Here is an 18013-nt window from a genome sequence, read left to right on the forward strand (position 1 = left end):
GTTATGCCGTAACACACATAAAAAAAAAATAAAAAAAAAAATATACCGACGAATTGAATACCTCCTTCTTTTGGGAAGTCGGTCAAAAAGGAGGATGTTTTCAATTCGTCTGTGTGTTTTTTTAATTCTGTTAATACGAAATTCCGCTCCTGGTTATCCGATTTTCATAATTATTTTCTTAATTAAAATGGTAATATAAAATTAAGTAAAACACTGTAACTTGTATCGATTTTTCAAATAACCTTAATTAAGAGATGTTAGAAAAAATGTAAGGCAATAATAAAGTAACTGATACAAGTGTAGCATGTTCAATTGCAAATAAAACTCCGAGATCGCGTAGTGAAATATAATTTTATATGAGAAGTAAAAGTTATTGGGCATCGAGTGACCTCTGGCGGATACATTAAGACCTTTAACAGCGACAACGACGCCACAGGTTTATTGGTGTTTTTATATGACTCTAACATTCACGACTCTATTTTATTGCTTTGTTAAGGGCTGATAATAAAATTACAGTTGTCACGCACTACCTTGATTCGTGGTGGTCTAATTTACCTTCTTATATAAGACAACTTACACATACATAATTTAATTTTTTTTTTTGAATTAATGACATTTTGCGTTGTAAATATAAATTCATTCTTTTTTTAAAGATTTAAATAACGCTTATTGAAACTCATGTAAGTGAATTCTTTTGTTTTTTAAATTGAATTGATTTAAATACATAACGATCTCATTTCCTTAATTAAAAAGGAATGGTGTATAATTAACGAGCTTGAAAACAGATTAGAATTACTAAAGAAACAGCATACTCTTTTACGCTACGTTAATGGAAGATCCTAAGCTTTTATTTAAGACTTTTACTTAAGATAATATTGTTTAAAAGACAGCATGTGCTCTGTAATTCTGGGACTCAATACAGTCAGTACAAATCTATGTCTAATTTGAAATGTTCAATTATACTAGATAATAGAGTAAGTTAAAGGCAGACGTAAACTAAATACTTCAGTCATTACTGTTTGTATTACATGTATGAAGGCTGCGACTTGTAAATTCCTCGTTACGATTTGTTCTAATGAAAGCTGATGTTAAGAAAACAAAGTGATAGACCTTGCTTGTAAGATAATGCGAGATCTCGTAGGTTTCTGTAATGATTTAGCAAATGCTCTTTGTTTTTGTTTCTAATGAATGTAGGGATGTATAGTTCTTGAAATATATGTTCTTGGGGCAGAAAATAAAGTAACAATGAATAAGAATTAATAATGTGTTATAAATTACGTTAAAGAAAAATAAATAAGCGATTACTGGCCGCAAAATTCAAAAATATTGCAGTTATCGAAATCTTGTCAGTTATTCTTAACATTATTTGAATCTGACCAGTGGGCTAGCAAATAAAACAAAACACTTCAGCATGAAGCTAAAAGCTATTGCTCTACAAAACTAAACAATAGTTCCAGTGTTAACAAAAGAGACGTAGCTTGAAGGCTTTTACTACGTTAAGGTTATACAGCTACGAGCTTATACAGTAAAAAAACGTTATTTTATTAAGAAATTCCATCAGAATTAATGTAAATTCCCACGAGGCGACGCTCTTAGTTTTTTTTCTAGATAAATATTTTTAGCAAACATGAATTTAGTGTTTTCTTTCGTTTTAATTCCTTGGAATTTAAACAATATATAAAAAAATCATATAAAATGTGATTATTAAAACTATAAAAATGACACCGGAAGTTAAATGGTAATTTAAAAAGTGCGTCTGAGCGAAAAGTCCAGATTACTTTTCTAATGGTTTCCAAAAAGTTTATCAACTCAATAAGTAAAAAATCTAACTTTCATTAATAAGTGTGTAGTTAGTTTTTTAAACTCTTGCGAAGTAAACTTTTGTCATTATCCTTGAACATAGTCAAATTGGATACCGAAAAAAAACCTTAATTTAATTATAAGAAAAAACAGGGCAGCCAAAAACGCTTCGTTCGGGAAGCTCAAAGTCATTAGCGTAAATTATGATTTATAACTACAGTTAAGGAAAACCCATAAAAAAAACATTTTAAAGCTGAATAAATGCTGACTCTTTATGACTTTGCAAATTTTAGCAATAAACTTTGGAATATACATAAATGGGAAATTTATCCTAGGATTGGTATAATATTTAATCTCCTTTTAGAACTATTAATAGTATGAAAGAAACGTGAACTACTTGATGTAGTAACTACAAGTGTATTTCCAATAGTGTGAATGATAGTGAACTGTGAAATACAGACTTTAGAAAGGATTTTGTACCTGATTTAATTGGCTTGTTATATTGCCATTTTATTTGTTACGTGTATGATTATAAATATAGTAAAAATTAGAAGTAGGTAGAATTATACGGCGATTTAGGTAACATATTGAGTAACTAAATAACAAATAATATTCACAACTATACCTTTTTATAACTAAACAATAAAGCATTAAAATGTAAAATCAGAATGTATAATTTGACGTTATTGTGAGAATGGAATTAGATACTATTGTATAAAGAATTTCTTTACGGAAAATATAAACAGGATCCGAAAAATGTCAAATGAAAGTCGTATCAAATTATCCAATAGATTATTATTGAATTCTCAAAATTGAATAAAAAAGGAAATTGAATTCATGAAACAGTTTCGATAGGTATAAATTTATTCAATTTGATTCATACATAAATTTCATTTGCCTGTATTTTTATGTGTGTTATTGAAATCGAACTCTTAAACAATATTTTTTCTTTTTTTTTATACTAAATCGGGACATTAGGTTCTTATTATAAATTTCGTATGTCTACTAGAGTTGTTTAATACAAGCATACAAGATTAATTGTTTATTTTAAAGCAAATATTTTATAAAGTAGACTTCATTTTAATTTAAGCTTTCAAAAATACTGAAAGTTGTAATATCATTTCAAAGCCTGAAATTCTCAGAAACACGACCTCTGTTGTCCAAAAAGTCTGCATTTCTAACGAATGTATAATTTCCCTTTGTTTTTTAAAAGAAAATGAAAATAAAGTATTGAATTAAAAGACTCGGTAATTTAAAATTATCTCATCCGTTTTTCGAATAGCCAACGAACGTTAATATTAATTTTATAACCATTAACGTTGTAGTATAGTAATATATCGTTCAAACTCAATTAATAAACACGCAGCATTCCGTTTTAATTGCTTTATTATTAATTATAATACATATTATAGAATATCAGATAGCGTAATATAGTCTCATAATTATTATATATATTTGCGCGAGGAAAACGAAAACAGTTTGATACAGTATTTTGGTACCATTGTTTTTATGCTACAAGATATAAATAATATCTTTTAGTTGTTTTTTTGGAGGTTTAATTTGAAAATACCAACAATAAAGAATTCTACGAGAGTACGCTTTGATCTCTTATCTTCACATTTTTTGCTGACTCTACTCTTAACAGAGCAGCTCTTTAGCATAAACTTAGAGAAATCTTTAGGCCAAGGTTCATTAAGGAATAATAATTTTCATCTAATATATTTTAAACAAAAACTTGTCTATTTTCACGTAAAATAACTTATCTAATATACAAGTGGCATAAGTTATTTTGGTGAGTGTTGCCATTATATCAAAGTAACACGCTAATACTGTTAATGGATGCATTAATACTTAGGTAGCTTCTTGTGATTTGACCTTTTCATTAGCTCGCTGTAATTAATGTGGCGTGCGTCATTACTTACACGCACTCAATGAATAGATTAGAGAGCACTGGGGAAGAAAGTGTTTGGTTTAAATGAAGTCTCGATATATCAATAATTTTCTCTTTACGTAAAAATCTGCCAGTGTGCAAGGCATTAGTGGTCTAATTTAATATTGTCTCAAAAAAATAGTAGTTTTAAACATACAACAAAAATGCATGATTAAAACTGCAAGAATTGCTTGTAATTACATATCAAATGTTAATAAGTATTACGAATATCTACTTTATTATACTTAATAACGAACCCGCCAGTCTGTCCCGACAATCTCGTCTCCATGCAGCTTTCCCTGCAATCTCATCTCACCAGTCGGCCGTAGAAATGAAAATATTTTCCAACTGCGTACTGAATGTAAAATAATGAAGCCGCTTAAGTCCGCGGACATTTCCTATTTTCTTGCATTCATATTAAACGTGATATTTCGATACCTTAAACAAGATATGCGGATGGTAATAATTCGTAACTGCCTCAAACTGTGGTTACATACAATAAAATTATACAAAGAATGTTTTCGGAGGTTTTACTGTTGTAGCAGATTAGCCGTTAATATTAAGTATTATTTGAGATATCTTGTCTTTAGATATGTTCGTTGACTTCATTTCTCTGTGCGAAACGACATTTATACCTTAGGCGTGTTGTGTCCGACGCCGAGCAGCTCATGACATGTCTTAAGACTTTAATCGAATATCGATTCCGGGCGTATGTGAGGTCGCGTGACGCGTGCAAGCTGCCCACATATAGATTGCACACTGTTATTTAAATAAGAGGCATTTGATTTAAATTAGCTTAACACATAGATACACATGCCAGTTAAATGTTTACCCATTCCAGTAAAGTAAACGAGATCGTATAAGTTGAGACCTGTTAGTGTCAAATTTCACGCACCATATTGTCCTCTCCTATAGAGTGTCTAAATAATTTAGATTAGTTTGACAATTCACTTCAAATTTAGTAGGGATGGTCGTTTTCTCAAATTAATAATGACCATTACTACTACAGCTGTAGGTAAGCCAGTTACCTGCTTTTATACACATTGACATATCGATACTTAAAAACTTAACAAAATTAAAAGTAGCTCTTAATATTCTGATTTCGCTATTAAGTATAAGCTTATTATTTGCAAATCACAATATTCTCAAAAGTGTGAAAACATTTAACAATAGCAAACAGCTGTTGACTAGTTTAGCATTTCCTTACGAGTTTTTATTCGAATTTGACTCCGGGATAACTTTTCCCTCGTTATAGTATTTGCAACTTTACGTCCTCGCTGCAAACTCGGAATTTACAAGCTAGGTCCGTTTCATATTCACATTATAACTTTTTGAAAACTTTTCTTTCGTATTTGATATGGTTATTTTTATACTTCTAAAGTTTGTTTTCTGTTTAGTGTTATACAAAGTAACAACGAAAAATATAAACTAAAGTAGCGCATTAAATATGTCTAAGGCCTAACACTTGACCTATTTTTGTCCGTCTACTTAACGTTTTAGTTAAAATTCCAGTTTAATAAATTTGTTATTTCGCTAATAAAATATAAATTTGCAAAAAATGTTGCTGTATTTAGAGTTATTGTTTATAACTTAACACAGTTATGATTTTTAACATAAATTAATAGAAAACATAGGCTTTGATTAACATAATATTGTCGTAAACTCATTTAAATTTCAGATGTTGTTGATGTTTGAAACAACTAAAGCGTTCGCGTTGTTTGTTTTAGTCAAGTTGTTTGCGACTTGTAAATGATTGAATGATCGGGTAAGGCGAACGTCGCTTAGATAATCTGTTAATGCTTAAAATATCAAGCATTTTACGTGGTATTATAGTTACTAAGTCTATTTGCTTTAATTGTATTTATTTTACACTTGCTGTTGCTCGCGACTTCGCCCCCGTTAAATTAAAAAGTAATAAAAGGTAAAACCTGTGTTACTCAGGGATAAATTAGCTTTCTAACAATGAAAGATTTTTTGAAATCGGCCCAGTAGTCTTTGAGTTATTTCAATACATACAAAAACATAAATCTTTCCTCTTTATAACATTAGTATAGATTATAATTAACTAAAAATTACAATATGAAGAAGATATTTTACCCTATATTTTAGTTTTAAAAATTTAATTATAAAAATGCGTTTCATCAAACAATTTAAATAAACTTACGTTAATACCAAGTAGATTCATGTTAATAATTTACACGATAATTTATTATACTAAACCATCCTAAACAAGTAGGATAACCACAGAGTATACGATAGGCCGGACAGCGGCGTTATACATCGTTTATTTATGGTAACATATTTCAGGACTAACCAGAGAAACAGTTGAGGTCTTAATAAAAATAAGTTCATACCTAAATTAAGAGTCGGGTAGATATATGCTTTTAATATTATAATAGTTTAAAGCAGAAACCCCCATAATGTTAGGGGATTTTATTAAAGGAAATGAATAGTTGCAAGTTTTAACAGATAATCCTAGATCCTAGATTATTCTGTTAAAACAACAAAAAACTAGGGTTTATTACTTTCTTTAAGATTGAGGGTAATGACTAATACTTGTTTGATAGCTTTTTATTCTGATAAAGTTTTTAATTAACGAAATAATCGTTTGGGCGACATCAAAACTATTATATGTTGAATTTAAATACGTAAATGCGACAAAAGTACGCTTGTTGACGTGTAGTATACATTTGATTATGTCCGGTTTAGTATAGCAATACTATAACAGTAAATAAAATGAAACCAGGAATTCTACTTAAAGATAATGCTTAGTCCTTAAGCGAAACAACTTCAAAGCTGACACCGGAAATGAGCACCATATAAAGCTCTTTGTTTCAGGCTTCGCTAATTCTTTGCCACTAATTGCAGTTCCATATACATGACTGATACGAACAAAATTAACTTTTTAAATTATCCAATTAATTTTGTGTATACTAAAAATCGTGTGTTGAATAAAAACATAAATGTATTTAAATTTACAAATAATTTATTTTTTTTCATCACATAATCATCTCTATCTAATTACATTAACATTTCTTATATCTTAAAGATTACGGCAAAATTATAAAATGTGAAAGATAAAAGTGACGTATTTATTTGGTAATATTTATATTAAAATATAACTATAAATAAAAATAAAAGTAAACCTTATAACAGGCATAGGTTTAATATACGATATCCTCTAATACAAAGAAAATAAGGTTTCATAATAAATCTATTTGTGTACAAAAATTTAATTTTTAAAACGTTTTAACTTTCCACATTATTCAATGAAAATAGAAATATCTCCTTAAGTATGAAGAAGCGTAACTTAATAGAACAATATGACTAGAACATATTTAAAGCTTACAAACATTTAGAATCTACATTGAAATAATACAAATCAAAATGTTTTAACAAAAACTTGTGCCACTTCTATCCTAATATGAAATTTTAATCGTGAGTTTCCACTGTTGAAATATTAGTATAACCACATTGTCATCTCACTCATTCCCTTTGAAAGAAATGAGATAGCAATATGTTTCTTTTAATGTATATCTTCATACTATAACAAATAAATATCTAGTCTAATAACTATTTTTTTTTTATTCGAGATTACTATGTCTATTTCAAATATATCACATACATTCATACATCAGTCACAGATCTAATTTGAAAACATAAAGACCGAGAATGTATTGACCCGGTGGACATAAGTCAAATTAAATTATGACTACTCTTCTGTTAATGTTAAAAAAACTAACACGCCCCCTAGATACAGTAACACTTTATCGTCGATGTCAATGGAAAAGCAAAATATGCACTTTTTAAATATTTTTATTGTAGTTTACTTATAGATAACTATTGTATGTAACTGATACAATTTGTCGAATTTACAAGCGATATAGCCAATCGAAAGTTACCTTGTCTATATGGAGTTTGTTTTCGTACCTATTGGTGGCTTTCGTCATGTCGTTTTTGTATATTTTTTTAAATAACTTACCGCGATAGCAGCGTCTCACCGAGCCAGATATCCTTATACGACTATATTTACAATCAAACTTGGCATGATGTAAAATCAATGTCAATTGAGCGGATCTTTAGAATGCCTAGTCAGATTCTGAAATTATAAAATTTACAATTTCTCGGTGACATGACTACAGAAAAATAGTTTTATTCTAATTCGTTGCTTATCACACAATATTTGAATACCATTTTTTACGTCAAATTAATAAAAAAATACAAATCTTTTCAAACAGTACTGAGAAAACTACATTTAACATGTTACAATTTTTACAAATATATTTTTAAAACAACATTAAAAACAATTAAAACATAACATTCAATTCTATAACAAACAATTCTATTCGTTGTCAAACGAATTCATTACTTTAATTAGATATTTCGGTGGTCAATTACAAATATTAAAAGCAAATTTCAAATTTTACAATTAAAATCAAAAATAACACAATTTGTACCAGACATGTAAACTAGACATAGGGAACAACTTTTTTTCACCCCATAACTTTTAAAGTTTAGTGCCAACTTATGGATTGTATTGGCATGTTATAAAACCTTTTACAAAATTATAATGAGCTCCATCTTTTGGTAAAATAAAATAAAAACCACGACATCTATTGGCAATTAATTTAAATACAATTATATAGACTTTGTTTTGAGGAGCTATCAACAGATAAATACTGGGTCATGTGAAATATTCCTAAAGTGAAGTGTCAACGATGTGTCCTATACATATATATTTTTGAATCTGTTTCCATTACATTTTAGACGATATTTATAATTCTCGGAACAATATCATTAATCACTATTTGCATATAAAGTGTAAGTTTAAAGGTACTGCGCAGAGCGTGCCTGGTGTCGATCTTTCCAGACAGGTGTCTGCTGGCACTGCGCGGTGTGAGGAGCGCGCGCGCTCTGCCTGCCGCTGTGCCTGGCGCTGTGGTTGGCGCTCTGGTTGGCGCTGCTGCGGAAGGTGACGGTGGTGGTCCTCATGCTAGACGTGTTGGACTTTTGACGTAACCCTTGCATCTATACATATTAAAAATTATCCATTGCATTCCAGTTACAAAGGAAATGTGTTTTAGTTCAATACTTTCGTTTTAAAGTTACGAAGCTCATGTCACCCCGTTTTGTATAACGACTTTATTGACATGCTAGGGTTGTACCAGTCTTAAATTGTTCGTCGTATTCTACACACTAACTTTCGCCCGCAACTTTATCTGCGAGGAATAAAAAAATACATAAATACATATACTATATGTTCTTCAAGGCTATGTTCTACATCTATGTCAAATTTCATCAAGATCCGTTCCGCAGTTTAGGCCACAAACTCTAATAAACATGCATGTTGCAGAGCAGCTTGCGCAGCGAGCGCCGGAAGTTGCGCGTCATCAGGCAGTACAACAATGAGGTAGCAGTGTCAACTTACGTGGAGGTGAGTAGTAGAGTGTATGTTACCGGGGTGTTGGCAGAGCAGCTTGCGCAGCGAGCGCCGGAAGTTGCGCGTCATCAGGCAGTACACTATTGGGTTGATGGCGGAATTTGCGTGACCTGGAATTATAACATTATTCCATTAATTTTGGGTACACAATCAAAAAATAAGTTACGTTCATGTTGGAGGCCTATTTTTAGTCTCTATATTTTTCCACCCTTTTCTTGTATAGAAAGAATGTAAAGTGAACTTGTCGGAGGAGACACATTGGAATGGGGAAATATCCCTCGTCTCCTCCGTCGATTAATGGTAGGTGACGCATCTGTAATTGTGATTGTCTCTGGGCAGCGGGCGCTTCGCCATTGTGGATTAACGTGACCACTTGCTCGGTTGCCAAAAGATATTCTGCTTACCAAGAAGCAATGTGTATGGCAGGAACAAAGCTCCGGAGTCGATTTGCACTGCATTGACGTCGATGAGGAGTTGCAGGATGTTGTACGGCAGCCAGCACAGCGCGAACAGCACCGCCAGCAGCAGCAGGATCCACGCCACGCGCTTCCTCTCCCGCACCAGCCGCAAACGCTGCCACACAAATGACAAGTGATTATCATGAACTATACCGTTATTAAACTTGAAATTATTAAAAAAAATAGCACAAGGAAAGATACAAGTAAAATGAAATCCAGGAAGAAGACGTACGCCTTGATTAAAAAATTTGCGCTAATAGTAATAAAAGCACAAATTCCATTTGTTATAATGTTTGCCAAGCTCCGATAGAAGATGGCACTTGAAGAAAAAGAAAAATTAAAATTGAACACAACTTAAAACACTGGTAAAAAGACTTTATTAATAGAATACCTGTTGACTGTTGGCGCTGCCCTCCGTTTGGTCGAATGGCGGCAGCACCGAGCACAGCCGCCGGCCCATCAACGAGTATGATACCACTACGATTGAACCTGAAAATTTTACAAAATAATATTAAAATATTTAAAAATGGGCTGAGTCATAAGCTCGGTATATCCGGTAAGAACCTCTCCCGCCACTGGCTGATAGAGCTTCAGATATCTTAAAAATGACGTCACTATCAGATAAGGGAACAAAATCCGATATTTCCATCACACACACTTTGGAGTGTTATCAAACAATTTGCAATTAGGTAGGACAGGCCCTAAACTCGTACCAGTTGGGATATAGTTGATTTAACAAATCTATTTTAAATCAGCAAGAATAACCTTCTAATATAAAACTTCGATACAAACTTGCATACAGCCTTGATGTGCAATTTGTCTGTCTATTTCATGCCTGTCTATCGTACGAGTTCTTAAACACTTCTACATACGAGGAACTGAGAATAATTGCCAACGAACTTGATGGATAAATAAATGGACATGCGAAGTACCTATTTTTAGGTATAAATTGCTATAGGGTAACTAGATTTGTAAAACAAAATTCAACTTCGATTACTTTACCAAGCTTTAGTTTTAGGCCCCGACTCTGTCCGCGTAGTATAAAAAAAAGTGGCCCATCTTTTTCCAGACTATTCTATCCATCTTTGTCAAATTTAAACGAGATCCGTTCAGCAGTTTACGGTACAAACTCTAACAAACATGCAGCCATCCAAGTAAACTTTTGCATTTATAATATTAGTGTGATTAATTTTAAATGTAAGATTTCATTTAGATATATTATATGTATGGTTACTTTTTCATTAATAGTTATGTTTCCTAAAGTAGACCAAATCTAGAAACAAAGCAATATTAGAGCTGAAACTATCCCGCTATATTACGAAGGTGTGTCTTTATTCACACTTCAGGTAGGTTTTATTTCCTTTAGACGACGTAAAAACACCAATCGTTCATTTTGTTAATTAAATTAGTTTGACAGAACATTCCATTGTTCACATTTTTTAATGAAAATTAATTACATGTTTTCGATTTAAATTTTTTTTTGGTTTCGAAATTAATCCATTTACATTGCGAAATCAGAAAACTGTTACTTTTTTGGATTTGTTGAACCATGTAATTAAACCATGTAGTTGTGTTTTAAAATTTTATTTGATATTTTGTTATTTAAAATAGAAATATGTATTAAAGTACCACATCCAAGTTGTTGAAGTGTGTGTAGTGAACGGTCGCTGTGTCGGATCACATGGATTGATTTTCCATTGAAGCATTTAGACATTTAAATAGCTTTCGCATGCACGAGCTTGATATATTGCTTTTAAATCTGCGAAAAGCTTTGAGCGAAAATTTCGTTAAAACCAAACCAATTAATATTTATTTTTAATTTGTTTAATTCCTTTGCACTTTATTATGTTTATTTACACAAAGACATTATAATTCCGAAAGTTATCTGACTAATGTTATAAATACGAAAGATGGATGGATGGATGTTTATTAGACTTTGTAGCCTAAACTGCTGATCTCGATAACATTTGGCACATATATAGAGAACAGTCTGTAAAACACACATAAGCTAATTACTGTGGATTTTTTTTATTTCCACGCGTACGGAGTCACGGGTGATAGCTAGTATTACTATCAATTCAAAATCACTTAGTATCATAGATTTTTTTTAATAAACATAACTAAATTAACTAACCTGGGATTGCATACACCAGAACAAAGCTGAATGCGCCGAACAATTCCTTGTTTATTGAGTTAGGCCACTTTTCTGTGCAAAACTCGATACTGCTCTCCACCAGTATCTAATAACAAAATGTAATACTTTTTTAAAGGAATTTGGAGATTAAACGTGGCCTTACTAGACGCTAAGACATATTTAAATGACGTTTCAGAATACGGTCGTTAAATCTGAGTATTGTTTTGTTTAAATGTAGAGAACCAGTAACATTTAAAGAACGATATTAAATAACAAAGGCTCTTCAATGGTTGGCATTTGATTAAAAATTCGTTAAAGGAATATTGTGTTAAATCACAAAACAATCGCATTTAATTTCGTTTAATCAGATCAAAAGAAATCAGAGTGTAAAAGTCTGACAGATTTTAATGTCGAATGAATAGCGAAATATATTTTTCAGTCCTAATGAGATTCATTGCGATGTTTGTACTTGTTAACATACAAATTGTTGATTATCGTACCTTCGACGAAAACGTAATTAAATACAATATGAACGAAAAATAATTCATAATTTTCTTTTCTTTTTACAAACATTTCTTTCAAAGCTAGCTGTATATTTAATTGTAGCGTCTGAATATTTGCCTGAAATTTCAGGTTATTATTTTATTTGTTATAGATATTTCAAATTATTTTCTACTAAATTATTAAATACATTCCCGTTAAACTTCCAGAGAAATTCAAATCCGATCTACTTCAGATTCTTGTTCTCGTTCCGGACAATTTACAGAAGGGAAGCCTTCAATTTAACTTACAGAATAATTCAAATGCCTGTAATAGTTCTCGGAATTAATATTTAGCCAATAACATAATAAGATTTTGTTTATAAAATAATATTTGTTACACAACAATGTTATAAAAAAATAACAAATATTAAATCAAACATCTTCAAACGAAATATCAATATAACCAGCAATGGAATTGTATTGAGATGATGGTACCTATAATATTAATGAATGTTATGTGGGACTTTAACTATAATGTGTATTAACTTTTTACCACCTACTTTGTTAATCTTTCGAATAATTGAAGTATTCGTAAATTGGCATAGCCTTTCAAGAATTTCTAAGTTATTACCTTAAGGTTATATTACAAGACATTTTAATTAATAACAGCTCTATATAAACTGAAATCTTCACCTCTAAAATATTTATTAAACAATTCTTGACGTTAAAGATCAAAGCGTTGGACAATAAATTTGATGAAGGGAGCAAAACTACTCATGCAAGAAGTTTAATTATTTCCAAGAAGTTACTTTATTTGATTAGCGTCGGTACAATGCTTCGAGCTGTCAAATTACGCAGCCAGTGAGAGGCAAAAAGATTTCTGTCCATTCACAATAAATTAGTATTAAAGCAGTGACTTCTGTCGTAAGTCCAGGCCTTTGTTGTTGTAAATTCTATTCAGTTTCATTTTATTCAACTCCTTTTCAATGGCGATTTAGACAAAAATCAACACGGTTCCGTACATTTTAAATGCCATCTGATAAGACTTTTCTCAAAAATTCCTTTTAAAACAGGCTATGATAATGCAAGATAAGACCTCAACATACACACAACAAATTTCTACACCAAAATACAAAATAATGAATAAGAACAATACTCACAGACCCATTTTCAGTTCTGGAGAGTAAAGGTACGACTTCCCTCTCCACGGATGCAACTACCAGTAAAGGCGCGAAGATAACGAAGGCGACCAGCCACAGCACCGCGAGCAGGAGACAGGCTCCTCGCCGCGAAGGCATCCAAGGTTGACGGAGGGACTGCGTGATGGCCAGGTACCGGTCCACAGACATCGCCGTGATCGTGAACACGCTAGAAGCCACCGCTACGCCTGTGAATGTGACAACATACGTGAAATTTGAAATTATAATTTGGAAAGTCAAAAAAGTGTTGAATTAACACAATTTGAATTTAAATAAAGTTAACAGTGTTTAAAATATAAGATGGGATGTTAACATAATTCCCATACATAAATGAAACAGAGGTAATTAATCTTCAGATTATCGCCAGCGAAATAATCGAACACGTAATTTATTCAGAATTAGAGCTAATGTAAGGACGTGCCATTACCGCCGCACATCTCGAGAGACGTGCCTCGTGTACAAATGTAATGATACTAAACTAAATCGATTCATTAACTTATTATATTCAGATTTATCACCGTAAGAGTAACCTCATTGTTGAAACAAATGTAATTTGTAAAGTCTTTCGTAAGCACACTTTAGTAATAACCTTGTAGGAAGTTGACAGTCTTGCACATAACCTCCCCAAAGTACCAGAGCAACGTGACTGCCTTAGCGATCTGCACCGGCATACAGAAAAGCGTCACCAGCAGGTCTGCTACGGACAGGTTCACCAGGAAAATGTTCGTCACACTGAAACAAAATAGGTGCAGAAGTAAGCTAGCTGAGAAGATAGAAAGCTCTACTGTTAAGCAATTTTAAAAAACTTTAAAAGATATTTAAAAACATAGACCCAAGGAATATTTAAAATTTTTATATCCTTAAAGAAGAAGGGACCTACAATATTACGCATTAGGATTACTACTAGATTTATTACTTGATTCTGTAAAGCTTTGTTTCTGTACAATAGCGTTAAATTCTGATTAATGTAGAAATTTTTCTTTTATCTTTCTCGTGTTAATCCTCATTTCCTGGACGAAATTCCCTCTTATTTGCCTTTTAAATATATGAATGCGTTATCTTTAAAAGGAATTATCACATTTAAATGCATAGAATAAACATTATCATGTAATCTTATTACGCCTGAGTAAAGTTTATTTTTATAAATATTGATAGAATAAAGATATTAGAAAAAACAATAAAAATTGCATACATCTGTAAATTCATTTTCCAATGTTCAAAACAATGTTCGATTAAATAATATAATAATTTACTGGTAAGCCAGTGTGGGACTAATTGATTTTGATTGTAGAGTGTCTGTTCTTAAGTGAGAGCCGACCTAAACTTCACCTCTTACATTTCAGGAGGCTGTGGTCAATTAATAACGGTTGTACTTAACAGATCCACTTCGTAAGTACTTAATGCATCAATAGGTAAAGATTAAAATACGTAAGTCTCTTAGAGCAAATAAACTATTAATACTCCGTATAGCTTAATAATAGCCCTTTGTTATAATTTATTTTACAGGCTTTAACAATTTTTTAGTAAATTCCTTTGAGAGATGAATCATTTTTATCCGTCAAAATATTCAATGTCTTGAAAAATTGGGCTATAAAATGTAAGTAAGGACATCCGTCCCTTTACGACAGGCCTACTTTATTGTGATATTTCATTTTGCATTCCTTTTCATCCAGATTTCTAGCTTATGTTATAGGTTATAAAAATTATGAATACCTATATTAATATTACAAAAACCGCACATGTTTTTTTCAAAGTTATTAATTAAATTAAATGTACATGTTTAAGTAATAAATGAATTTCTTTTACTAAGATTTTAATCAACAAATGTTGAGGTTTATTTCTGAGTTTACCTTTATTTTCTGTCGGTCAGCAGTTGCACAAGCAATTTATTTAATCACTAATTAAGGAAACCCTCGTTTAGACTGCGGTAAGCATTTACGTTAAATCCATTAATTAAAATAAACTCAAAGCTTTAAATTAAATAAAAAAGTGTTTGCTCGTTTTTCACTAACTTTTTTAATATATTTTATGATTAATATTATCAAGTAATGATGCAAGGATTGGATATTTAATGGAATGAAATTTATATCAATAAATATTTTTGCAGAAGTTCAATGTATTGTGTAAATGTTATTAAAGTGCTCTGCTGTAGAAGGATGACCGCGACGTATCTCACTGCACACTGCTTATTGAATGGATCTCATATTGCGATAAAAATATTGTCATTTTTAAAAGTAACAAATGACACAATAATAAAAATTTACTAAGATACAGAATATCGTTGGTTTAATATTGTTATTGCCGGGATTAGGCGTTCTGCCATAATTTCTATTTCTATTAGTGAGGACCTATCATTTGCTGTACAATTTAATTACAACTATACCTACTTTGTAATAAATAGCTGTTGGTATTTCTTGAAACTAAATAAACGTCAAGCCTGGCAGTCCTTTGAAGAAGGTTCTAAGAGCTAATTAAGAAAATAATTTTTTTTTTGAGTATTGTTTCGATTTTCAGTTACAAAAAAATTCTGAAGCTTTTATGCATTAATTAATCGAATATTAATCTAAATTAAGTTGACAGTTAACTCAATTATGAAATTGGCTCTTCTTAATTAGCACCATTCCCCTTAAATTAAACATTTAACTTCCCTTGGATCCATCACTACACTGTTTGCATGGAGCGAAATGAAACGACCCACGCGGACGGTTATTTAGAATTCCAGGAAAATTCCTAAAACCGTTAATTTAATCTTTATGGAGTTAATAAACTCTCAAAGATGAAACAGCATTTAAAAATAAACGTTCTTCGTCAACTTATTTTGATTTGAAAACAGTATAATGTGAGTTAAAGAAATAAATTGAAAAACAAACTACTCGTTTCATTAAATAATTATACCAAATATTTTAAGTTATTGTAGCTATTTTTAACTATCTATTACAAATAATTAAGTAGTTATGGGTATTAATAATTATTATTAATATTAACGATTATTCAAACAAAAATAAATTGTCCTCTTAAAAGAAATTGAGTAATTATTAAAGCGGTTTCTTTAACAAATACAGATCCATTAATAATTCAAATAAAAACTGGAGGGTGGAAATCCTGGGAGATTGTAAGTAATTGTTTTGAGTAATAATGTTTTATGGAAACTAATAATTCTTAAAAGAAAAATAATAAAACAGGTTATTGTTTTTTTAATAATATATTCATTTTAGGTCCCATGGCAACAAAAACAAAGTATATCTTTAGACAGTGTGAACCTACCGTGATATTTTATAGAACGTAATTTTGTCTTACGCAATCATTTTGTCGAATTATGTTTGGTTTAGTAATGCACTGTCTCCGTTGGTAAATATTTAAATACGCCTTAATGAATGTTTTCAGGCTTTGATGTCAGAAACAGGACTAATATTCTGTTTGTTGATGTGACACGAGTGTAGGAGGGACGGAGTTTTAATTTATTATTTTTTAAATAGCGCTATGAAATAAATTTGACACATTCATACTACTATTCTGTATGCAGTTTATAATATACGACAGAACTGATGCTAAAAACTTATGTTATAGTTAAAAGTTGCAAAAATATAAAAAATCGCAAAAACGGTAAAAACATAACAATCATGACCTTTCATAGAATTTCATATTTTGTCTTTTAAACGAAAGGCTATTTTACTACCATTTGTCGTTTTTTATGTTACTAATATTATATGTAAATGCGAAAATTTTGATAAATGGATGGATATTTGTTTCTACGTGTCTCCAGATCGACAGATTTTTGTGAAATAGATGTCATAGATGTACAGCGTAGTCTGTAAAAACGCATAGGTTAGTAATTAAGGTTTTTTCTAATTATGTGCGGTCAAAGTCGAGAGCGACAGCATGTTTTAAACGAAACTCTCCAGAGCTCTTCGATAAATTATTCCTAGATTAACGCTTTCTGAAATATTCAAAAAATACGCGAAATGTACATTACGTAAATGGAACTTTTGTTATTCTATGCTTAATGTTTATGCCCGTATTTTAAAATATAAAAAATTTAGTAAAATGTTGGTGACTAAATTATTCCTAAGTTTTCTGGTAAATGATCTTATATTTTTATCTATTGACAGACTTAACTTTTTTTAAGTTGTCTAAAATACGATAAAAAATTATATATAGTTGTGAAAAACATTTATAAATAAAAGAATCACAGTTAATGCTATTGTTTCTACAAACATACAAGTTTCCGTTAACTTTTAATACGATTTCCGCGGCGTTAACATGCATCAAGACATCTAAATAAATAAACCAGCAGTTTTAGAACTATTTTATTACTGAAGACATGCACATGAATTGTAAGAAAATCGGAAATAAAAATTAGACAAATACTTTTGTTTTCATAGTTCATTTCATGTTACATATTAAAAGATGAAAATCGTCAAATAATCTTAAAAACATTTATATGAAAAAGTTTATAAATTCGAACTTAACGTTTCTGGTAATTTGATGCCAGGGTAAAAAAGGTGGTAAATAAAACCACGGCGTCCGAAAAAGTAGTAAAACACGCGCTGAATACGTAATCATAACATGG

At 30.9% G+C, this 18013-nt stretch overlaps 1 protein-coding gene across 1 annotated transcript; it reads right to left on the reverse strand.

Moving 5' to 3' along the window:
* Positions 1 to 8385: 8385 nt before the first annotated feature.
* On the reverse strand, positions 8386 to 13627 carry LOC106101140 (neuropeptide FF receptor 1-like). The gene is made up of 6 exons (XM_013280271.1): positions 13405 to 13627; positions 11763 to 11868; positions 10020 to 10117; positions 9575 to 9743; positions 9159 to 9280; positions 8386 to 8758 (listed from the first exon to the last, which is right to left on the reverse strand). The coding sequence occupies exons 1-6, from the start codon at positions 13591 to 13593 to the stop codon at positions 8558 to 8560; spliced, it is 885 nt and encodes a 294-aa protein (XP_013135725.1). The 5' UTR covers positions 13594 to 13627; the 3' UTR covers positions 8386 to 8557.
* Positions 13628 to 18013: the final 4386 nt, after the last annotated feature.

Source organism: Papilio polytes, unplaced genomic scaffold, assembly GCF_000836215.1.
Source record: "Papilio polytes unplaced genomic scaffold, Ppol_1.0 DF824303.1, whole genome shotgun sequence".
NCBI lineage: Eukaryota > Metazoa > Arthropoda > Insecta > Lepidoptera > Papilionidae > Papilio > Papilio polytes.